At 50.4% G+C, this 24,829-nt stretch overlaps 1 protein-coding gene across 5 annotated transcripts in view; it reads right to left on the reverse strand.

Moving 5' to 3' along the window:
• LOC128948301 (protein CEPU-1) overlaps positions 1-24,829 on the reverse strand; it is a 392,012-nt gene that overhangs the window by 31,623 nt on the left and 335,560 nt on the right. For all 5 annotated transcript variants that reach the window (XM_054292954.1, XM_054292958.1, XM_054292957.1 and 2 more), the window contains one exon: positions 20,391-20,623. In XM_054292954.1, the coding sequence (XP_054148929.1) occupies positions 20,391-20,623 (233 nt within the window). The remainder of the gene's footprint in view (positions 1-20,390; positions 20,624-24,829) is intronic.

The raw sequence follows: 24,829 nt of genomic DNA on the forward strand, positions 1-24,829 counted from the left end.
AACTACCCCCTTTCTACACATTTTTGGGAGCCAAGCAATAGTGCAGAAATACAGATGGGACCTTTCCAGACCAGCAGACCCCTTCTGGTGTAGGAGTGAGGCAGAGCAGGTGTTTGCCCCAGCCAAGGGGTCTCAGCCCATGGCACGGTCTGGGAGAGAGTGGCTGTCCTGCTAAGCCCAGTCCTGCTTCCCTTTCATAAAACATGCAAACTTCCATCTTCCAGCACGAGCAACATCTGCTCCAGATCAAAGGAAACAACAAAGAACAACTATAAAAGTGTCTGGAAGAAAGAAAAAGAGGGAGAGTCAGACTTGCGTTCTGCAGGTGATCTGTGATGTGCACTGGCAGCTTTCTGATGCTTCTCCTGCTGCTCATAACAGCTTCTTGCTGCTGTCACACTCAGATTTCCATGTGTTTTACAGAGTTTGCTGCCATGGGTGCTGCCACTGGGATTGGGTGAGGGGGAGTCCTGGGTGTCCTATCCCTGCAGACAGCAATGCTGAGTCAAGCCAAACCCACTCTCAGGCAATTGAGGGTCTGCCAAAGGTGGGGACCCAATGTCCAGCTCCAGGACTCCTCCAAGGTGTAACCAGAGCACTTTGCAGCTGCCAGCTCAGGAGAAGGTGCAGTGCTGGCTGCCACCTCCATGGTGCCTCCTCCCTCCTTTGTGTTTCAAAGCTTTCTGCCTTCAGGGAGCAAATTGAGAGCCCTGTGCCTTCAATTACAGGTGTATTATAATGGGCTTTTAAATCAGTTTGTGCTGCTCTAACACAATTATAGTTAAGAGAAAAGCAGAGAGGGCTTTGTCTTTCTGTCATATCATACTTTCATCACTTCATCCTTCCTTCATATCGTCCTTCCATCATATCAGGAGCTGTTTTGAGCCTGTCCAAACGTGTGAGGAAGGGCAGACACAGCCTCAGAGCCTGCTCAGTCACAAAGGTTTGCACACGAAACCCTTATGGGTGCCTATCCTGCTTCCCAGGGTTGCCTGGACCCTGGGTTGGCACCACCACCTCCTTCCCATGTTCAGCACAGCTTCACCAAGGGACTGATCCCTCTCTTCACAAACCTGGCAGCAGCCCAAGCCATGAAAAAAGAAGGCTGGAAACAAAGAGGACATACATAACGACCTTAATAAGCAATTAATAAATAACTAATGACAATTGCTCGTTCTAAAGCGAGGCGTAATGAGATGTGTCATACGGCACCGAAATGTGTCTAAATGATTTCCCAGTCAGGTAGCAGCTCCTGTTGCAGGGAAGCTTGGAGGACACGAGATTTTTTACGCCCGTCTCTGCAGCAGGTTATACAGCACAGCATCATAATAACTCAGAGGAGGAGGGGGAAACAAGACGTTCCCAATCATTCATTAGTAAAGTATTTGTGAACGTGGGTATAATTCACCGCATAAACAGCAGGGTTTCTGCAGACAAACTTTACAGCTAAGTGCCAAAAGGGAGCCCAATCTGATTCCACTTACGACAGCATAAATCAGCACTACTACTGCAGTCAACAAGGGATACACCACAATAAACGTGGCACAATAGGAGAGTCAGGGCTGGAGCACAAGGATTTTTCCCTGATTTCTGGATGGGTCCAGGTCACGGGCCTGGATAAAGAGCAGCTCCCTAAGGAGTCAGGGTGTTGCCTCACTAGATTCACTCCCCTGTTTACAAGATTTTGAAGGGATCTGCATCATTTTTCCTAGCAAAAAAAATGAAGAAAAAAACCTAACACCAAGCCCCACACCTGTGGGGAATCAAACCAGAGTTTCTTTGTGTGGCTATTAATGAGCAGCTTTAAGAGGAGGCAGAATCCCTCTGTCAGGTTTGGGAGAGTTCTGTGTTCATGTTACAATGCCTGAAGGAAGATGTGGCACAGCTCTGGACTTCGCTGCCTCCTTTAAAATGAGTCTAATGATGCTGAGTGAAAAGAAAACAAGAAGAAAGATATGAAAGCAAAGTTTTTCCATTATTATCCATGAAGAAATGCAGCCAAACAAGGAGTGTTTGGCAGTTCAGCTCCCTGTCTAGACAGATCTCATTTTCAACTCCACACACGCTGCACGGATCTAGTTTCCAGTTTTTGCACCCCGAGCCACCTGGGATTCCCCCTGTAAGCCAAGCAACGCCTCATGAAAGGCAGAAAATTGAAGGATCTCGAATCCTTAAGACACCTGCATCATTTTTCCAGCATTATTGACACCTCTGCTCAAGGCACGACAGCCTCTCTCACAACTGCCTCCACGGTGACCATCAAAGTGACAGTGACTCTGTCACACCCTAAACAGGGGACGCAGGGTCCCCAGCTCCTCTCATTCCACTGGGTACCAGTGAAATCTCCATCAGACCCTTGGGAAAATCCCTGTGTGGGGACGAGCCAGAGCGTGCTGACAGCACCCCAGAAAGTTTGAACGCGACTCGTGGCTAATACAAAGCTTGTCAAACCCATCACCTCGAAATGCTGAATGTCTTTATTAGATTCCTTTATCTCCCCCCAAGATCGGAGGGACACGACGAGATGATTCTCGGCGGAGATGTCATCATCCAGAAACTAATTAAAGGCTGCGCAGGAAGCCGGGCCACGCACACTCTGGAGAACAAAACGCATTAGCAACCCGAGCCGGGGAAAATATTACAAGTGAACTTCAGATCAGAAAGGGCGAGCGAGGGATTTCACAGCAGCTCTCCTCTCCCCATCTTTCCTCACACTCATCCCTACACTCCCTCATCCTCCATAGGTGACCCCAGCTTGGAGATGATTAGGACCAGCCTGGGAGCTGGGGGATGCAGGCCAACAGAGGATCCTTTCCTCCACCCCGAGAGAAAAGCATGATTTGTGGAATTTCCTTTATTTTTAATCATAGAAAAGCATCCTTGCTGTGGGTCAATAAGTGCAGAGAAGGATGGATGGATGCTGGCTCTGCCAGAGTGCTCCTGGCAAAACCCTTGGTCTCGTTTGGTCTCATCTCTCCATCAATGTAATGACAAGAATTTCTCATCCTTGCAGGCTCATGAAAAAGACAACAACATAAGAAATTATAAGATACCCAGAACCTATGGCCACAGGAACTGGATGTGGGGGCATTTCTCCATGGGGACAGACGCACAGATCTAGTTTAGGACATGTCTCAAGTGGATGTACCTGCAAACAGCTGTTCCCAGCCAACCTGGAATCTCCAATGGACAGCAATTATCCATGATATTGCTCATCTGATCCATCAACACACACTGTCCTGCTAAATCCTGCACAAACCCCCAGCTCCCCTCCCCACAACCAGCCAGAGAGGCCGTGCCCCACCCTCCTGCTCCCCACTCTGCTGCTGGAGAGCAGGGGGGGCTCTCCCTGTCTCCCCTGTCCATGCAGAGTGGGCATCACGCCAAGGGCTGAGCTAGCCAAACTGCCCTGTACCACTTTCCTCCTCAAAAAGGACGTGACAGGAACAAAGGAGCTCAAACATCCTTTCCAAAGATAAATCAGTTGCTCTAATGCAGCCTGCATCTCCAATGAATATAGGGCAGGTGTCTCTGAAGTGAAGTATTAGTTAAAATGATGCTCTTTAAATTACATTTCGGCTATTTCAGGCAGACAGGTTGTGTGTGGGTTGGGCTGGGTTTTTTTATGATCTATCTAGAGGCTTAAAAAGACACAGAGAGAAATAAATCTCCCTTCCATTAAAAACACACTATGCTCTTGCATATTTGTTCTTATCTCGGCGCTCTCGCTCTTGTGCTCCCTCCTCTCCCAGGGCTGGAGCACAAAGTGTTTGTGATTACACTTCCACCCTGACACTCAGCTAATTCGAGGAGCTGCCAGCCCGTGCCCAGGCGGAGCACACAGCTCTCCCACCCCCGCAGGAGGATGAGCTGTGCTTCCCCAAATGCCTTGCCGGACCCGGTGCCTTTATTTCATAAACCACTGAGATTCGTGGTGTTAATGTGGAACCATGCGGAAGTCCCAAGTTTTGATTGAGTTTATTTGGACCTTCTGAGTCTATGCATGCCCTTTTTGTCTCATTTATCTATTTACATCCCTCCATTGCCAGCACTGCCTGTCTCCAGACAGCTCCTTTCCTCCCATCCTTCCTGAGCTCCAGCTCTTCCAGGTGCCCTCGTGCTCCAGACAGGGCTTTTACTTCTGCTTAGGCTTCTTCCCGTCTTTGCCTTTGACAACAGCTAAAAATTAATGGATCAGGCAGGGAGCACAGCCCTGTTATTGTCTGATTAGGTGGTCTGGAGGCTGCTACTTATGCCCAGACTGTTTGTCTGGGAGAACAGAGTGGGAGAACAAAGCTTGTGAAGTGGGAGAACAAAGCTAGTGAAGTGGGAGGTCAGCAAGGTCCAGCAGTTCAAAATGAACCACAGGTGAGGTGATCCATGCCTCCATGTGCTGCCACTCCTCCTATCCCCATGGGAACACAACTTTTGTGACTAATGCATCACTCCAACAGAGGCAGGCCTACCTTCCCAAAGATGCCCTGATGCATTCCTTACTCCTCTTAGCCATTTCTTTACATCCCTGCTTTTTCAGTCTCTCCCTCTTTGGCTCCAAGAGCCCTCCCAGCCTTGCTCATCCCTCCCATAGAATATTTCTGGTTCCTCATCCTATCCCAAGGCACATTTCCAGGCCAACTCACAGCTTCCCCAAGCCCAGGGCACCAACCCAAATCTTGGCCAAAGGTGCCAGGAACAAGCAGGAGTGCAAATACCAACAATCCAGAGTCTGTGGGATGATGGACAGTGGGCTCACTGTCCTTCCCAAACCTTCAAATGTGGTTTATCCCTATCATCCAAAGTCTGGGAGATAAGGGAGCGTTATTACTCCCCCTTCATGGATGGAGAAATGAGACCCAAAGATCAAATGGGCCAGAAGTGCCTGTTCAGATCAACGCTCTGCAGCACCTGCCTCTCAGGCTCTGTGGAGCTTGGAAAACCACGTTAAAAAGGCACAGGGAGAGCGAGGGTGGCTGTCAGGGCAGGTATTTCCATTGGGCTGCACGGAATGAGAGCTCCACAGTTAAGAATCAGTCATCAGGCCGCCGAGACACAGCTGTGTATCCCTGTACATAAAGGGGCAATTAAAATTCCAATCGCCAATTTCAACCCAACCAAGCAACATTTGAGTGAGCTAAAAGCAGAGGAGAAGCAGGGAGCGATGGTCCCACAAGGGAAGGATATTGATGTGCCTGGAGAACGCGGGGGCTGCTCTCCTTTCCCATTAGGACTGCTCCTTCATTTCCTGTTCCTCCTAAACAAAGCCCTCGAGCCTTCTTCTCGGCCACACTCGTGCCTCCGAGAATGCCAGAAAAGCCACAGGGAATTATCCCCACCAGAGCATCTTTAATTCCCCTATTTGTCTTCCTAATGCCCAGCCTCATCACCAGCACCATCTATTCCCCATGTGCTCCTACTTTACATGGATGGACTATTTTTACCCCATTCTTCCTATGCCTCTTTTTCCTCCCATTTAATCATTTTGGAGGCTTTTTATCCACACTTTCCTTTCCTTTCTTTCCTCTTTCCCTTTCATTTTTAATACCTGTGGTTCTCCGATTCAAAATCATTACTGTTTTTAACTTGACTCGAGCCTCTTAATTAAGTTACTTTCCATTATTTTTTATCTAGTCCATTTGTCTACATCCCCCGCACCCTCCCTAATTCTCCCTTTCCTCCCCAAGGCAGGCTGGGTATGAAATCTTACATTTCCATTTGGCTAACAATCACTTTGAATTTTTAAATGCTATTAAATTGGATCACACCAGTCACTGGACTGGAGTTGTCGAGCTGTGATATTTACTCGCGCCAGTCAAAGGGAAATGAAATTGTGGCGGCGCGGGGGGGAGGTGATGGGGGAGCCCAGATTTATTCTGCCCGCGGTCCCTCGCAAACCAGGCACAATCCCCTCAGATTTCTGAGCCAGTTCAAAGGAAACTCTCACGCTCAACCATGAATGCATTGTAATGTCTTTAATAAATCAATTACTTGTTGGCAGGGAAGTGTCACTGCATCTCCAATCCTTGTAATCACCTCAGCCTTGCTGTGTTTTAAGCTCGGAAAGCCCACGGAGGTAGACGGGGAGCCAGGAGCGTTGTTGGCGTAGGGCAAAGCACAGAAAGCACCACTTGGTCTTGCCAGGAAGGGCCAAAATGTGCAGAAAGGATTTGCATCATTTAAAAACATGCATACACACACACAGAGTGACCCCCAGCTCCAGGATGAGGACAGCACGGTGCTGGAGGGACTGTGTGGGGCTCATCCTTCCCAGGGAAGCTCCTGGGATACAGAAGCTTGGAAGGAATGACCACAGCAGGTTCCTGGGAAATGCCTATTCCAGGAAATCAGCTTGACATGATGGTAGCAGCCTCTGCTCCTTCCTGCCCAGTGCTGAGCAGGGGTATATTGCAAAGCAGTGTTCTCCCACCAGCCCAAGAGCCAGACAACATTTTACTGCACTAATTCAGACCCTGAGTTTTGTGCTTCTGCTTCAGGAGGGTACCATATTTCAATTTTACTAAAAGAGACCTTTTCCACTCAAAAATTTGCTAAAGGGAGAGAGATTTGATTACAAAGCAGCCCTGGCCAAATCCAACCCCTCCTCCTCTCTCTGTGCCGACGACATCCTCCCCTCCACAACAACAATCATCTGAGCACAAACAGACAACAGAGCTTTTCAGAAAGTAATGAACTCCGGTCGGAGCCAAGGCAGGAAGGGTTTAATGCTCAGTGCAGAAAGCTTGGCGAGGCCATCAATTATATAGCCCTGCTGCTGAAGGAGCAAAAAAAAAAGAGAGTATTTCAGACAGACTCGGCCAAAAAAGAAAAGATAGGGAAGGAAATCACTGTGAGAGAGATTTAATTTCACAAGCAGGGAGAAGTGTTTGCAAAAGAGGAAGAGGATCAAAGACTGAAGCTCTCGGGCTGGCTGCGGGGAGGAGGGATTACAAGGACAGCAAACCATGGAGGAGACATCTCTGTTGATGCCTTGTGTCAATGCTGGGCCAGGCAAGCAGAGCCTGGGGCACAAACTGAAGAGTCTGTTGGCTGGGGGGGCCCAGTGGGCAGAGACTTGGGCAGAGAGGAGGGTGGATTGAGACCTGTTCATCTTATCTCACACAGGACAGCAAACCAGCACAGGGTCTGTGGCCTCTCCTGCCTTGTCCCAAATCCTACCCAGGAAATTATACAAAATGCTACCAAAAAGGACAGCTGAAATCTTTTGGGCATCTCTACTACTAGGACCAGTAAGCCAGAAATGAAAAATCACAGGATCCCAGAGTGGTTTGTGTTCAAAGGAGCCTTGAAGATCATCTCATTCCCACCCCCTGCCATGGGCAGGGACACCTTCCACTGTCCCAGGGTGCTCCAAGCCCTGTCCAGCCTGGCCTTGGACACTTCCAGGGATGGGGCAGTTTCTCTGGGCACCCTGTTCCAGGGCCTCAGCACCCTCACAGGGCCCAATTCCTTCTGTATGAGGGTATGGATCCACCTAAAACAAGAAGACCTCCCCACCCTGTCCCCTGCATGCTGATCCCTTCCAGGGATCCAGTCACAGACTAAGGTACAAATTCACCTCCTTTCTGGAGGACAAAGGTGTTTCAATGCTGTCTCACAGCAGGCATGGAAAACCCATCAAGACCAAAACAAATCAAGACCACATTTCAATATCTTATTTGAACAACCACATTTCCACATCTTTTACAAAGATGCCTTTTTGTTTTCCACTTCCTGCTTCTCCTTGTTTTTCTAAATCTCCTTCTCCATTGCATCACCAGAATAGAAAGAAACAAAATCACATCTCTCCCCATGTGTCACTGCAGCTCCTTCTACCCATTTTACCCTCTCCTTCAAAACCCGAGCAAGAACAGTGTGAAAAACCCCACATTTTCCACCCAGTTTCCCCCTTTATTGTCCCAGTGACCTCCCCCCAGCCTGCCCTCAAGCCTGGGGATATTTGCTGGAGGTTCTCTAGCCCTCGGAGGTGGCAGGGCCCAGCAGCTTTTTGGCAGCTGTTCCCTTGGCCTCTCCTTTATCTCCAGCATTGTGTTCACATCTGCTTCCCCCTCTGCCTCTTTCCCTGCTGCTGGGAGTCTGCTTTTAAATCACTGTTCAGCACAGCAGCTGCCAGGCACAGGTTCTGTGCCCCGTTTGGATGGGGGATCCAAAAGCCGTTTGCAAACCTCCCTCTGCCTTTTTTCTTCTCTAATTTTCTTATTTTTTTTTAATTTTTTTTTTATCCTCCTGAACCTGCCGGTGCTGCCACACTGCTTTCCCCTCCTCCCTTTTGGCTGAGGAGCTCTCTTGGCTCTGGAAGTATGTTCAGACACCTGGTTGCTGGCAGCATGGGGTTTGGCAGCAGCTGGCAGCGTGCAGCTCTCTGATAGGGAATGGGAGGAGAGCGGGGATCTCACAGGGGTCAGAGCTACCCACCGTGGCCATCAAGGATGTGCTAGTGCCCACTTGCACTGCTCCCGCCTTGCTGGTGGCTTTCTACCATGCACATTCATCTAGCTTTGCCTGCAGCTTTGGCCAAGGACATTTATTGTTTTTTGCTGAGGATTTGTAGGGTAAAATAACACAGATTTGTGCAGCACCACTCAGGAGCTGGGAACGCATTTAGGACAAGGCATTGCCATCTGTGGCTCCTGTCCTCAGCAGAGTCCTGCTCCCAAGCAGGGCAATTTTGGCAGAGCAAGGCAGCAAACCCCAGGGAGCAGAGCCAGGCACGTGGAAGGCTGGATGCCTCACTGCCACCCTGCCCACGCAGTGGCTCCAGGCTAAATTCCCATTCCAGATTGCAATCTCTCTGTGCTACCAAAAAAAGAGAGGGCTATATCCTTCCGGCTGACAGTAATGTACAAAATTCCCTGAAAAAACTTGGCTGATTCCTCCCCAACCTCCTTTCACTCAAGGTCTGTGCAGGATTGCAGGCCAGGATCCCCATGGATGCCACCTTCATGGCAAAGACTACACGAAACAGACAAAAATATCTTGGGAAGAGCCCTTTGCTTCATCCTCTGACTCCCCAAGCCTCTGCAACAGGTTTTTGCTTCTGGACTCTCCTCCAGAGAGACTGGCCAGAAAAATCAGTTTTAAAGGCCAAAAAGAAGAGCCAGATTAAAGTATCAACTCTGAATTTATGCTCAGGACTTAAGGTTTAATAGTGCAACAGAAAATCAATATTTAATAAAGCAAATGATGGAGAAAAACAGTGAATGGGAGATGAGCTGCTGCTCATGTTTTCAAACAAGTAACCCCCAGAGGAGCAGGGTTGGCAGGATGGATGTGGAACCAGATTGCCACAAAGAGCTGGCACACAGGACGCCCCAGGCCCCAGCGATTCCAGCTCCCGTGTCAAGGGGAGCTCACGGGTCTTTTATTAAAGGACAAACAAGGAATTACTGCGGTGGTCAGAATCCAAACACTCATGGAGAGAGAACAAATGCTGAGGCACCAGGGGAGCGGAGCAGCTGCTGCACTGAGCAGGCCCAGACTGGGCTGGGCTGGAGGAACACGGGCAGCTGTAACACCCCCAGGTTCAGGTGCCAAAGAGCCGTCTGGAGATGGAGATCTGAGGAGCTGGGAGGGAGCACAGGGGCTAAAAGCAGAGGGAAACTCCTGCCTGCTGAGCAGGAGAGGAGGTGGATAGTTCAGATGGGCAATTGGGGCACATGGCTGACAGGTGGGGCGGCACAGCAAATGTGCATCCCTGAGCACGGCAAGCACACATGCTGGGCATGGCAGGAGTGCATCCCTGGGAATGGCAAACTGCATCCCTGAGCACAAAGCACACATTCCTGGGAATGGCAAACCTGCATCTCTGAGCACAAACCACACATCCCCGGGCACAAACCACACATCCCTGGGCACAAACCACACATCCCTGTGAATGGCAAACTGCATCCCTGGGAATGGCAAACCTGCATCCCTGGGCACAAACCACACATCCCTGGGCACAAACCACACATCCCTGAGCACAAACCACACATCCCTGGGAAAAGCTAACCCGCATCCCTGGGCACCAACCACACATCCCTGGGCAAACCAAACCTGCATCCCTGGGCACAAACCGTGCATCCCTGGGCACCAACCACACATCCCTGGGCAAAGCAAACCTGCAACCCTAAGCACAAACCACACATCCCTGGGCACAAACCACACATCCCTGGGCAAGGCAAACCTGCATCCCTGGGCACAAACCACACATCCCTAGGAATGGCAAACCTGCATCCCTGGGTACAAACCATACATCCCTGGGAAACCTGAATCACTGAGCATGGCAGGAGTGCATCTCTGGGCACTACAACTGTGCATCCGTTGGCACAGCAAGCTGACATCCCTGGGGGCAGCAAGAGTGCATCCCTGACCATGGCAAGCCTGCATCCATGGGCACATCAACAGTGCATCCCTGGGCACAAGAAACCTGCATCTCCTGACACAAAGTGCCCATCTCTGAGCACAGCAAGAGCTCATACCCAGGCAAAACAATCACGAATCACTGGACACAGAAAGTGTGTTTCCCTGGGCATGACAAGCATAAATCCGTGGGCACATCGCTCAGCCAAAAGCACACAGCCCTGGGCATGGCAAGTGTGCATCCCCAGGAGTGCTGGGTCTGGGCAGGATGAAGGGAGCTCTGCGATGCTCGGGACTGATCAGCAGCTCTGCCTCCCTCCCCTGGAGGCTGGAGAAAACTGCAGCGAGCCCCTGCATGGCACAGAGATGTCACCTGCGCCTTGTCCCCCCATGCCTTTCCAGCCCTGATACAATGCTGCCAGCCAGGAAAGGAGGAATTTTGCCCATACTCATGCCAGTGATGGAAGATGCTTCTTGGGGTACATGGTTTAGGGTGCACAAAGATCTGTGCCCCACCTCACAAAGTCTGGGGACTCTGGATAAATCCTCTAGGCAAAGGAGACTCTCACTTGCACAGGAATCAGTGCCCTTGGATGAAACTCCTCCTCTGGCACACTGTGTGTGTCGGGTTGTCTGCCTGGCCCTGCAGCACGGCAGTAATTTGTAGCTTGTGCTAGGATCCTTCACATTGAAAGATGACATATAAATATAAAACGTTATCACTCCATAACAGCCACATGCTATAAAACGCCAGGCAGAAGGATCTGGAACTAGACGGAGGCAGTGCTTTAAATCCTTCCCTGCAGAGTTACTGCCGCTAAAACAACAGACCCGCTCCAAAGAGCTCCAGCAACGGAGGGAGAAGAGGACAGACCCCGATAAAAACACCACAATTGAGGAATTAGATGAATAAATGACGGGATTACAGCATGACCTCCCCATGTTGACAGCCCCAGGGTAGCAGTAGCACCGGCACACCGGTGACGTCTCCTCCCATTCATCCCCTGCTGCGATTTTCCGTGGATGCTCCTGCTCCTGTAGTAACAACAAAGCGCCGGCACCAGCGTTGCACTACAGCGGGCTGACTCCGCTCCCGCGGCTACGATAACAATGCTGTTACTGTAGTAACATTACAGAGCCAGGGTCTCACTGTTCTACCCTTAATTTTATTGTCGTAAGATTAAATTGCAATAATGTTATTGAGCTGCCATTAGTGTCGCCATGGCAACAATAACATTAAGGTAGCGATATCGCATTACAGTGGTCCAACCGTTCCACCACAAATATTTTAATGTAGTAAAACAAAAGAGATTACTGCAGTAACATTAAACTGCAGTGACCTCATTAAACCCCCACCGGCTTTATCACAGCGCTCCTCTGGAAACCGCAGGCGGCAGTGGGAGTACCCCACGCGCATCCTGGGTGCTGCTGTGCCACCCCTTTGGCTGGTAAATCCATGGGGAAGGAAGGGGATGTGCTGCACATCTGGAGAGACACACACAGCTGCAGTCTGTAGGAGCGGTAGGGGGTAGGACAGTCGGGATGGACAGAGATGAGAGATCTCTGAAGCCAGGTCTAGGAATTTGGGGTTTATTGCAAAGGGCCTGGGTGCAGGGCCCGGCTGGGAGCTGCCAGCCACAGCTCAGAGCAGGCCCGAGAGAAGAGAGGGGGAGAGAGGATGAGAGGGTGAGAGAGTAAAAGGGAAAGACAGCAAGAGCGTAAGAGAGCGAGGTTCCCGTTACAATACAATAAATCTTCTTCTGTGTTGAATATTCTAATTCTCACTAACCAATCTAGTACAATATACAAATCCCATAGCATTTACATACAGCCTATAAGAATCACTATATTACCATACTGTGTTACATTTTAAACCCTAAAAACTACTCTTTGGGCCCCTTCTGCCAAGCTGGCAGGGTCTGCTCTGACCCTCGGAGCTGTCTGCAAGCAGAGGGTGTTGTTTCATCAAAAGGGGATTACCTTCAGCCAGCCACACCATTGTTTTCCAGTTGTTCAGTAAATAAGGTATCTCAAAGCTTGCTTTCATTTCAATATTGCTTATAGTTTCAATATTCTCAAAATCTTTTGCCAGGCACTCATATTTATAAGGCTCTTCTGTTTCATCTTCCCCAGCCGCAGTCCTCCCTGCCTGGAGAGCTGCCGGCGCCGCTGGCCTCCCGGATTCACCCGCTCCGCAGAAGGGATTAGCAGAGTCACTCTTGAATGGCTCTGGGTGAGGCGGGTGACCTCCTCCTGAAAGCCATTGGAGAGGCTGGGTGAACGGGGCTGCTGGGAGCTCGCGTGCTCAGAAAGGCTCAAAGAGGAGCAGACTCTTGTTTTCAAGAAGAGGGGTGATGCGAGGGTGACCTCCGCAGCTCTGAGGGAGTAGCAGAGAGAGTTCCACTGAGCACTCCTCGCTGCCACAGCAGTGCACACAGCTGAGCCAGGGAGGATGGAAACAGTGGAGCCGTGGGGATGCCAGAGGTGGGAATGCCCCTCTGATATCTGGAGGGGACCACAAAGGACTCTGTCAGGAACCCAGTGACAAACAGGACGACAGCATTAGCTCTTCACTGGGGACACAAACAGGAATTAGCCACAGCCTGGGTGTATGCGAGAAAGAAAAACAGGAAGGGAATTAAACTGATCTGTGTGTCCTGTGAATCACTGGATCTTCCTTCTCCTCTGCTCCAGTCTCCTGCCAATTATTTCTCCTTGGGAACAGGATACATCCTGCCATGACTCTGGCAGTGCCTGGCCCCACTTCATCACTGGGGTGCCAGGCAAGCCTGGAGGGGAATGGCTTGAAATTGAAAAGTTTGATGTAGAGTAGATATAAGGAAGACGTTTTTTAAAATGAGGGTGGTGGGGTCCTGGCCAAGGTTGCCCAGAGAAGCTGTGGCTGCCCCATCCCTGGAAATGTCCAAGACCAGGCTGGACAGGGCTTGGAGCAGCCTGGGATAGTGAAAGGTATCCCTGCCATGGCAGGGGATGGAACTAGGGGATCTTTAAAGTCCTTTCCTACCCAAACCATTCTGGGATTCTATGACTTCATCCCAAATTCCCTATTACCAATTTGCCCTCCTAATAATGTGAACTCACTCAACCACTGTTCACCTCTCCATCCCTCCCTCTCTTTACACCAGTGGGCTCATCCACAAGCTCCAGGAAGGAGCAGCATGCTGGGACACACCCCCAGTGGGATGCAGCGTGCCTGGCTCCCTCCAGCAGCAGCAGAGACATGAAACTGGGGCAGCCTGAAGCTGCAGCAAGGGCAGAAAGTGAGCCCAGAGCAAACTCTTCCACAGTACAGACTCTGGAGTCTCTGTTCCCTCCCTGCTCCCACCCCACGATATAATTGCTAATTAATAATAACGTTTAGCTCTCAGATAGCGCGCTCCATCTTCAAAGACCTCTGTCGACATTAATGAATTAATCCTCATCAACCCCCCTGTGAAGTAGGTGACAACTATTATCTCTGCCTCACAGATGTTAAACTGATTTGCAAAGAGGTCAAGTGACTTTGGGGAGGCTGGAGGGAGCCTGGCCTGGTACGAGGCCACTCCACAGGGGAACATGGACAAGCACACCCCAGAGAAGCAAGGGCTGAGATCCGAGGGTGTGAGGGAGATGGAGAGATGCAGGGGCAGTAATGGATGTGGGACTTGCAGAGATGCTCTCCAAGGGCAGAGCAAAACGAGGATAAAGAGCCAAAAACTAGGCCAGTGCGTGAGAGCGTGTGGGAGACCTTCAGTCCTCCACAACAGCCCTGGTACAAAAGGCAAGGATGCTTTGACAGAGGGCCGGTGATTAGCGACAAAAGAGAGCCGGGGAAGGAGCACATCAGTCAAAGGAGCCGAGAGCACAGGCAAAGCGAGGGAGGACTTCCATTTCCTGCCACTGGTTTCCTCCCCTCCACTGCTTTGGGGAGGTTCTCCAGCTCCCCCATGCCTTTTAGGAGTTATTATCTAAACCTGCTTTTGCTTCTAGAAGGAATAGCTGCTCCTACAGGGGGAAATGTGTGGACACTCCAGTAAATCCATGCCAGGAGCAGGGGGAGCATCTTACCCAGTGTGAAACTCCAGCCCATGGCCTCAAATATGACCAGTGTCTGGGCAAATCCCTTTTCCCTTCTGTCACAGACATCTTTTATGGAAAATCCTTTCCTTAGGATTTTTCCTCTTGAGAAGCTGAGAGGCCTCAGGGACAAAATGTAAACATTGACTATCTGCTGCTGTGAAATGCAACAGGTGCATCTGTGATTGGCCCATGTTGAATGTTTATAATTAATGGCCAATCATAGCCCACCTGGCTTGGACACAGAGCCCGAGCCACAAACCTTTGCTATCATTCTTTGCTATTCTATTCTTAGCTAGCCTTCTGATGAAACCTTTTCTTCTATTCTTTTAGTATAGTTTTAATCTAGCATATATTATAAAATAATAAATCAGGCCTTCTGAAACTCAGAGTCAGATCCTCATCTCTTCCCTCATCCTCAGACCCCTGTGAACACGGTCACACCCTCCTTGCTCCCAAACCAGGTATGTGCAATGCAGGCATTGGTGGCACAAGCTCTGCCTCACAGGTAAGGTGATGATGACTACAGCGACTGAGCCTTCCTCCCAGCAAAGGCATTTCCCAGGCACCCAGGCAGCAAAGCAGCAACAAAAAGTTCTCCTTGATGTCCCAAGAGTGAAAGGGACTTGTGGCATCAAAGGAAAATTAATTGGCCAGAGTTTGATGGTTGAAACAAAGCCGGCTGGGGCGCTGCAGCCCCACTGGAGGCTTTATCTCGCCAGCACAGACCTTGGCAGTGCTGCTCCCTGCACGGGGACAGGTGCCACCAGCACTGCCACCTCTGCCCCCTGCCACCCCCTGCACCTGTGTCCACAGCCCCCCGACTCTGCCGAGCAGGTAATTAACTCCCAGACAAAGGCAGGGATTTGAAGATTAACCTGAGCTCGGGAAGGAGTGGGGAAAACTCATTTACACCAAACAAAGGGGGAGGGGTGATTAGTTTCTCCAGTGACAACAGCAAGAGCCAGATAGGGCCAGGAAAAGTGATAAAGAAGCAGGGAAAGCGCTAATATCCCCCCAGTTGCCTGCTTTTGCCTTTTTTTCTTCTTCTTCTTTCTTTCTTTTTAAGCACTAAAATTCCACCATTTTCTATCATGCAAATTCGTGTGCCTAAGTGAGATTAAACTCTGGCAGGCTCTGAGCCTCCTTCCCCAAGTCCATTTCCCGCACTGAGATAAGGCCAACTTCCCTTAATGCATCTTACAAGGCAGTGGGAGTGTTTTGCAGGCACGCATTGGAGACGGCTTATTATCAATACAAATAACAGCTTTCCAGATAGCTCCTTCTCCTCCTACCTCGCCTCTCTCCTTTAAACCCTGGAACCCAGAAAATGGCTTAAATAGCTGAAATGTCCTGCAGGGAGAAAGGGGAGGCTGTGCCAGAGGAGAGGAGAGGAGAGGAGAGGAGAGGAGAGGAGAGGAGAGGAGAGGAGAGGAGAGGAGAGGAGAGGAGAGGAGAGGAGAGGAGAGGAGAGGAGAGGAGAGGAGAGGAGGATTTGGGGAAAGGAGGAGAGAGAGAAAGATGGGGGAAAGGACAAGAGAAAGAAGGATGGGGGGAAAGGAGAGAGAAGGATGTGGGGAAATGAAGGGAGAGAAAAGGATGTGGGAAAAGGAGGGGAGGTCCAATAGAAGAGGAATTTGGGAAATCACCATTCAAGCCTCCAAGCTCAGACACTGCATGTCCTGTCTGACACATGAACAGTCTCTGTTTCAGCCCGTGCATTCGAAGAATGATTTGGAGTTCCTCAGTTTTCGGTCTCAGAGTTGTTTATTATATCTTATCTATAAAAATTTTCCTCCTGTCCAGCCTAGGTCTGCTCAGCAGGACAGACAGAGGCACTCTGCCTGCCCCTAGGGCGGTGTTATCTCTTTATACTATAAACTACAAACTATGTATAACACGTTTACAATTACTTTTCAATACCCATCACCCATGTTAGACAGTGAACTTCTACTCTAAACCAATCCAAAAGTGCCACCATCACAGCAGAAGATGGAGGCCAAGAAGAAGAAGAAGAAAGGTTGGACACGCCCAAGTCCCTCCATCTTGTCCCCAAAACCCCTATTCTAAAAATCCCAAAATCTACTTTTCCACCCTGTGATAATTTTATTATTACACTACTTAAACTTCTGTGGCTTTCAGGCCTTCATACAAAGCTGGTAATTTGCTCCAGGGGTCATAATCAAACCCACAGGTGTTCTGGGCTGTGTGCCAGGGTCTCTGAGCCCCCTGGCAGGGGTCCTGGCAACTCTGGACACCCAGAGGGATGCCAGAGTTCTGACACTTTGTCTGGTCTTATGGCAACTCCTCCTAAGAAGGAATGAGCACTGAAGGAGTGGGAGCACCTTCCAGACCCTGCAGATGACAGGGATGCTCCCTGAGCTCCTCGTTTTAGCTCTGTTTGTGATCTGGGTGTATTTTGTCCAGGAGAGATCCAGGTGCTGAGAACCTCCCTGTGCCTTTGGCAGCTCTGTTGTTGGCTGACATCAGCTTGGCACCACCAGCCTGACCCCATTTAGAGCAGTCCCCAAAATAGCAGGTCTGAACTTTGGTGCATTCAGTGCCAAGGGTCTGCTGTCTCATTCCTGAGCTCATTTGTCCCACATTAGCACAGAGGCACCGACCTGCTATTCCTGGATCAGCAGCAATCACCTTTTCCCTTTTGTACCAGGATTTCAAGACTGACAAGTGTTTCTGAAAGCCTGGCCAATGAGGAAAAGTGGGAAAAACAGAGCTGGGATGGTTTCAGAAAGAAGGCAGCTAAGGGGCACCAGGATAACAACCTTCCCAAAAGCAAAAGGTTATTACAGAGGACACTGATCAATTGTTCCCCACATCCACTGGGAATAGGCTGAGAAAAACTCCACTTCATTTGCAACAAAGAAGGTTTAAGTTAGATATTAGCTATACATTTTCTAATTAAAAAGGTAGCAAAGCAGTAGAATAGATTGTCTGGGGAGACTGAAGAACCTGCTTTGTTAAAGATTTTCAAGAATAGCTTTCACATGTGCTTGGCAGCGAGGTCTCTGCCTGGTTGCAGGGGGACGGGATAAATTAGCTCTTGAGGTGCCTTTTCCCCACCTATTTTGGGATCTTGGCCATCCAATAAGCCAGCCTAGAAATAAATGTGCAGCTCACCCCTTGCTGCAGTGTGGGCATCCTCAGCTCTGGGTGTTTCTACCTCATTTTCTCCTTGGGGATCATTCCTGACCCTCGTACCCTGATGGAATATCCTTCTCCCGCCCCTATCCCTCTGCTGTTTTTTGCTCTCCCCCCTCCCACAGCTCTGCTTCCCTCCATCAGCCCTTGGCCAAACCCACAGATGCCCTCCATCCATGGCTGTTTCCCAGAGATATCCCCTAAACCTGAGGAGGAGGAGGGATGCAGGCATGGGCTCAGTGTCTGGGCATGGCTGATATGCACCCATCCTGGGGGAGCAGCAGGCTGAGCCATCCTGGCTGGAACGGGGAGAGCTCCTTGCCCCCCAGCATTCAGTCCCTTTGGAGAGCACAGCCTGCCCCGGGGCACGATTTAATTGCATCCTGAGAGGCTGGAGCGCTCCTGCCCCCAGGCCCTTTCCTGGTGCAGCAAGGAGAAGCTCAGGACCTGCTTAGAGCAACCTGCACTCCTTCCTCTACCTGGTTAAATCTCTTTAAAGGGAGACACCCCCTTTCCCACCTCCTTGAATCACCTCTCCTTTCTTATCAAGCTGCAGGAAGGGGCAAAATATCCCAGGGCTGTGCGCTGAACTTGGCACACCCCTGAAATCTGGTGCTGAGTGACTCTGCTTTCCTAGGAGGGGGAATAAGCACCATTTCCCACAAGCTGAGTGTTGTTTTGGACAGGATTATTCCAGAATACATATTTATAGGGCCCATTTTCCAAGGCAGGAGAGTTAATCCTGGCACCACAGCCCAATTTTCATCGAGGTCATTAAGGCAGGTTTCCCTTTAATTGGACATGATAATTCACTTTCATGTCCTGCTCTGAGAAAGGGCTGGGTGAGCCAAAGAACAGCTTTTCAAATTAGGGGGCTTGCTCTCCAGAGCTGGAATTTCTGAGGATCTTCAGCACATTACAGGACTGAGCCCATCACTGAATCATCCCATACTTAACTGCTGCAAGGAGTTAAGCTCTGACCTTTTCCTGCAGTGCCCAAATATCTCTTCCTAATGATACAGCAAGACACGGGAGGGCTGGGTCTGGATGTCTGGTGATACAGGAAATTTAGGTCAGGAAACGGGAATCAGAAGAGAACAGATAGAAATTGTCCTGCAGCACCCCAGCATCTGATAGCGACTTCAGAACTTGCTGGTGATCGACTTTGGCTTAAGAAATTCAAGCAGGTAATAAGAGATTGCAAGATAAACAGCCAGAACCAGGGCTGGCAATGCATCCTCTTTCCCTCTGTGCTTAATGGAGATGGAGAAAGTCCGGCTCTGGTTAGTCAGCTTGATTGCTTGAAGAGGAAAAGGAAAATGAAAAGGGAGGGAAGAAGAAAAATAAAGGCCCTGAGTCTGGGTTTTTTCCCCACTTCTATTCATTAGGCTGTCAATAGTGCTCAGGCCTGGAATATCGACGGTGGATTAGCTCAACCCTACTCTGTGTACAAGACCAATGCCTTTTTAACCCAGCTTGTTTCCAAATCAATACACCCATCAGCATTCGAAAATTAGCCCGAGACGAGATTCCAATACTCAAGCCGGTGTGTCATGTTAAGAGGGCTCCCGGCCAAATCACAGAAGAAGCAGCATGAAAAAAAACGGTTGCTAGCAAGGGATTAGGAATTTTCCATTAATCTTCCCCCAGGCTAAGAGCTCATCAGGCTCCTGTGTGTCCCTCCATGAGGCTCCCCCTTGTCCAGCTCTTGCCCTGCCACATGGGCACAGGATCAATCTTCCTCCTTGAATGTCCATCTGCTTGACCATCTCATGTGGCCACACCTGTCTGTCCCCTCTCAAGAAGCTGTGTGTGCTCACACACTTGCTGAAGAGCACATGTAGGCATCCACTGAGCCACCAAAAGTACTCCAGCACCCTGTGCTGGTCTTTCTCCTCCTCTTCCTCCTCCAGAAGTATGGAATTTCAACACACAAACACATGTTGTTGCTAGGCATACACACACTCCCACAAAGCACACAAATCTGTCAGCTCTCTCTTTTCACCCAACACAAGTTTTACTTCAAGCACTGCCTCCAGCTTGGAAAACAAAAAAACATCAAAAACCAACAACAACAACAAACAGCACTGCGGGTCTGCCAGTGACTGTGTTGGGAGGAAGAGCTGCCTGTAGCAGAGCCCTGGGATTATGTCAGCAAAGATGGATAAAACCAAGCCCGACAGAGTTCAAGAAGCACGGGCCAGGAGCTGGACTCCATGATCCTGGGGGATCCTTGTGGGTCCCTTCCAACTCAGCAAGTTCTCTGAATCTGTGAAAGTCGTTGCCCAGCTTGGGACAATCCAAGCTCGTGGAGCAGCCTTTACTTCTGCACCAAGCTGTGTCAAATGCTCAACATAGGAGTAAGGGACTTAATGGGGTCCACGTGCCAGACTGCACTGACAGGGGAGCTAATGGCAAGGATGGATATATCTGTAGCCTGTAGCAGAGCCCTGGGATTATGTCAGCAAAGATGGATAAAACCAAGCCTGACAGAATTCAAGAAGCATTTGGAGAACACCCTCAGAGACATGGTGTGACTCTTGGGTATAGTGCTGTGCAGGGCCAGGAGTGGACTCCATGATCCTTGTGGATCCTTGTGGGTCCAGAGAACTCAGCAGGTTCTCTGATTCTGTGAAAGTCATTACCCAGCTCGGGACAATCCAAGCTTGTGGATCAGACTCTACTTCTGCACCAAGCTGTGTCAAATGCTCAACATAGGAGCAATGGGATGAGAAAACACCAAGGCAAAAGGAACAGAAAGCAAAGTCCCAAGCCCTCCACAAACTCCCTTTTCTTACCTTGCACGATGAGATGGACACGCGATGTCTTGGGGTGATTGTCTGTCTGCACGGAGCAGGTGTAGGGGCCCTCATCGTACACGTCCACATCCTGGATCAGGATGCTGTACTGGGTTTTGGTGTTGGCCAGGAGCACCACCCGAGGGTCCAAGCACCACTTGTCATTGCCGGCATAGAGGATGCTGCTGCGGTTCAGCCAGGCCACCCGGGTCACCCGGTTGTCCACGGAGCACCTGGGGAGAGGCACAGAGGTGACCCATCAGTGTGCTGCTCCTGGGCGCTCTCCCTCCCTCCCCTCCAGCCCTCCTGGCACTATTTTTAGCTTTGCTGTCAGCAGCACTTTCAGAGACCAAGAGCTTTCAGTGTCCAAAGAGGACAAGGTCAGAGCTTTTCCTGCGGTGCTCAGGGCACAAATATCCATCTAAACCAGCAGCTCCAGAGATTTGCCCAACAGCTTCACAGAGTTTTCAGATGCAGGGAAGTCAAAACCATCCAGTACCAGCCTTTCACTCCTCCATTCCAATTTATTCTTTTGCAAACTCTCAGACAAACAGAGCTGAGCCCAAGCCTCCATCCGAAGTCCACACTTTTTGTAGGGGTGCAGGTTGTTACTTCCTGCCCAAATCCATCACCTGTCATTCTCTCTGCAGACCTTCACATCCCTGCAGTCACACAAAGAGATGCAAACTGATGCTGGGAAAACTTGTGCTGCTTGACAAAGGAGCAAGGAAAATTTATCTTTGGAGAAAGCCAGCTCTGACACACACCTCTAAAGAGAAACCTTGTACATCTGACCATTTGTCCCCTCTGTCAACTTTTCCTTCAGTACCCATCACCTGCTCCACTGCACCTCCCTCACTTGTGAGCCGAGCATTTCACTTATCCAGGGATGTTTTGGAAGTAGAAATCCTCTATATTCAGCCTCAATAAGCACCTGAGTTCCCCCTGGAGACAACACAGTGCAAACCTAGAAATTATTTTGATCCTGAAGGAGATTACTTTCCTGTCAACATTAGCTGGGATCAGTCCTGCTCCTCCCAAAGGTTTCTGCCAGCCCTGTAACCTCCCATCCTCATGTCCCCAAGCCGGGTTTGAGTCCTCAAAGCATCAAGAAGTTCTCTAAACAGCAGAAACCTGCAGCCCCGACAGCCAGCTAAACCCCTGCTTCTGCCTGAGAAATTTTGGGATTACGGAGCCATTGGGATTTGGCCACACTTTGCTGGATGCTGGCTCCATAACATAATGTCCCTGCATAAAACCACTCAGCCTAAGATCCACTGTTTATATTCTCCCCCAAACTACTTCATTACTTGTGCAGTGGCTGGGATGCAAATTAACTTCAGAGGCACCGAGAGGGAGCCCAGCAGCCTCTGGGATGTCTCACTCAGTGTGACTTCAAGGAATGTAAGGGACTTAATGGGCTCCACGTGCCAGACTGCACTGACAGGGGAGCTGATGGCAAAGATGGTGTATCTGTGGCACATGGACTTGTCCTGAACACTTTAGGGAGTGTGTCCTTTCTCTGGGTGAGCTGTCTCCTTACTGGAGATCCTTATAGCCCCCTTTGGGTGGGGATTTACATTTTCTGCACAGTAACAAGTGATGGGACAAGAGGAAATGGCCTCAAGTTGCACCAGGGAAGGTTTAGATTGAATATTAGGGAATATTTCTTCACTGAAAGGGTGCTCAAGCCCAGGGCAGTGCTGGAGTCACTGGAGGGATCTAGAAGTCCCATAGATGTGGCACTTGGGGACATGGATTCGTGGAGGATCTGGCAGTACAGGGGAATGGTTGGACTGATCTTAGAGGCTTTTCCAACCTTAATGACCCTGCGATGGAAGACTTCTCTTCCTGTGTCCATTACTGATGCCAGGGAAGACACAGGTACCCACCTAGGGACAAGATGTCTCATCTCATTCAGCCTCTTTTTGGAACCTCTTTGGCCCCAGCGATTACAGGAGAAGCCAAAATAACCCACCCAGCCTCAACACACAAATTTTGGGGATTGGGGGTGACAGAGGATACACGCATAAGATGTGTTGTCTGCAGCACAGGACACCCCTGAGTTGCCAGTACCCAACTCCTGCTCCATCCTCCCTCCCTGGTGTGAAAAACAGCCAATAAATTAAACCATTTTACTACTGTTCCATAATGATATTACGATAATAATAAATTAAATGTGAACAGATTTTTATGATCTACATTAAAAAAAGCAATAGATTCAGTCTGGGCTGAACACCAAGAACTTGGCTCTTGCTCTCAGCTGCATTACAGCTTGAGTGAAAGGCCTGAGAGTTTAGCTGCACAAGTTGAATTAAACTGGAGATTTCTTCCCAGAGGATGGGTTTAGTATATTGAACTCCAAATCTCAGCTCTGCTGGTAGCTCAGACCTATGGGGCACGAATAAAATGAAGTGGTTATTTGGTGTTTGGCTCTGGTACCATGAAATAGGCTCCTGTGGTGGTGGTTCTGCACAAACACAGGGGTGTCCAGGGCTGGGTGATGAGAAACCAGACATGACTTGAATTTCTCACCCAATCCCCTCTGCAGACGTTACCTTGAGGAACTGTAAGCAGGCAGAACTAAAAATGTATATTTCCCCTCTCCTCCTCCACGCCAGTATCCTTTATGAAATGCATCAGCTTGGAGATCCTTGGATAATAATGGAGCCAGACAGTGTGCAATCCAAGCATTCCCTCTATCACATGGGCATTTAAGTGCTTTTGAAAAGCAACGGGGCTCAGGTAACGCATGAGGCAACAGTGAAATAAGTGCTGTCGCCCTTCACAGCACCCGGGCACAATCTCTCCTTATCATCCAGACACGCTTCCCTGTCCCTAGGATCGGCAAGCTTCAAGCTGGTACTTTGTATTCTTCCCTGCCTCTTAAAGCTCCTGAGCCTACATATATATATAAATATATATATATATAATAGAGCACAGCATGGCTCCTGGGAAAGAGGTGCTTTGACCTCTGGATGCACTGGGCTATTTAGGGATTGGCAGTTGTGCTCCTTCCTGAACTGCTTCCAAGCACTCTGCTCCTCCAGCCCCTCCTGCCCCTCCTGCCCCTCCTGCTCCTCCAGCCCCTCCTGCCCCTCCTGCTCTTCCTGCCCTTCCTGCTCCTCCAGCCCCTCCTGTTCCTACTGTTCCTCCTACCCTTCTTGCCCCTCCAGCTCCTCCAGCCCCTCTTGCCCCTCCAGCCCCTCCTGCTCCTCGAGCCCCTCCAGCTCCTCCAGCCCCTCCTGTTCCTCCAATCCTTCCTGCCCCTCCTGCTCCTCCAGCCCCTCCTGTTCCTCCAATCCTTCCTGCTCCTCCAGCTCCTCCAGCCCCTCCTGCTCCTCCATCCCCTCCAGCCCCTCCTGCTCCTCCAGCCCCTCCAGCTCCTCCAGCCCCTCCTGTTCCTCCAACCCTTCCTGCTCCTCCAGTTCCTCCAGCCCCTCCTGTTCCTCCAATCCTTCCTGCTCCTCCAGCTCCTCCAGCCCCTCCTGCTCCTCCATCCCCTCCAGCCCCTCCTGCTCCTCCAGCTCCTCCATCCCCTCCATTCCCTCCAGCCCCTCCAGCCCCTCCATCCCCTCCAGCCCCTCCTGACCCTCCAGCCCCTCCTGCTCCTCCAGCCCTCCTGCCCTTCCATCCCCTCCATCCCCTCCATCCCCTCCAGCCCCTCCTGACCCTCCAGCCCCTCCTGCTCCTCCTCGCACAAGCACCGGTCAGGGTCGCCATGGCCGAGGCTCATCACAGTGCTCTTCCAGCCCCTACATCTGCTGCTTCTTCCCTCCTCCAGCAGCTCCCGTCTCCAGCATCCTGGTGCAGGGCTGGGAAGCCTCCTCTCCCACACATGGGCAGCCGAGCAGAAACCGTTTGGCTTTGGCCAGCAAGCCACACTCCAGGCACAGGGGGAGAGCAAAGCCACCGCCGAGCCCGCAGCCTCCCATCCTTCCACCCTGCTCCTGGCAAAGTGCAAAGCCCTGGGATGCCTCCTCCACCTCGCTGGAAGCTCTCACTTTCCCTCTCAGCCCAGGATGTGCCAGGGAAGGAGGGGAGGGAGAGGTCCTCGGGGTGCCGGAAAGCAGTGCTTGCCTCCAAAAAGATGATCTAAAAACAATTAAGCACAGATGAGGTAATTTTCTCTCTCTCAAGATCCTTAATCCTTGTTGCACTCCTGCTCAGACAGCAAGGACTTCTCCTGCAGGAAGATGAAAAACTGCTGTGCGCCAGCACAAGGTGGAGATGATGCTGCTCTGGATACTGCTGCCTCTCTCTGCTGTTTCCTTCCCAATAAACCCAGAGTCCCAAGCCTTGGGGTTTCTCCTCTGGGAGAGGAGAGCACTCCCTAACTCACTCCTACATCATCCTGGGGTAGGAAAGCATGGTTTATAGGGAGATGAAGCTCCTGATGCTGCACCAGCCCCTCTGCTCCCTGAGGCCTCTGAGGCCAC

Source organism: Melozone crissalis, unplaced genomic scaffold (genome assembly GCF_028551555.1).
Source record: "Melozone crissalis strain CALT ecotype California unplaced genomic scaffold, PUWL_Pcris_2 ptg000120l_1, whole genome shotgun sequence".
NCBI lineage: Eukaryota > Metazoa > Chordata > Aves > Passeriformes > Passerellidae > Melozone > Melozone crissalis.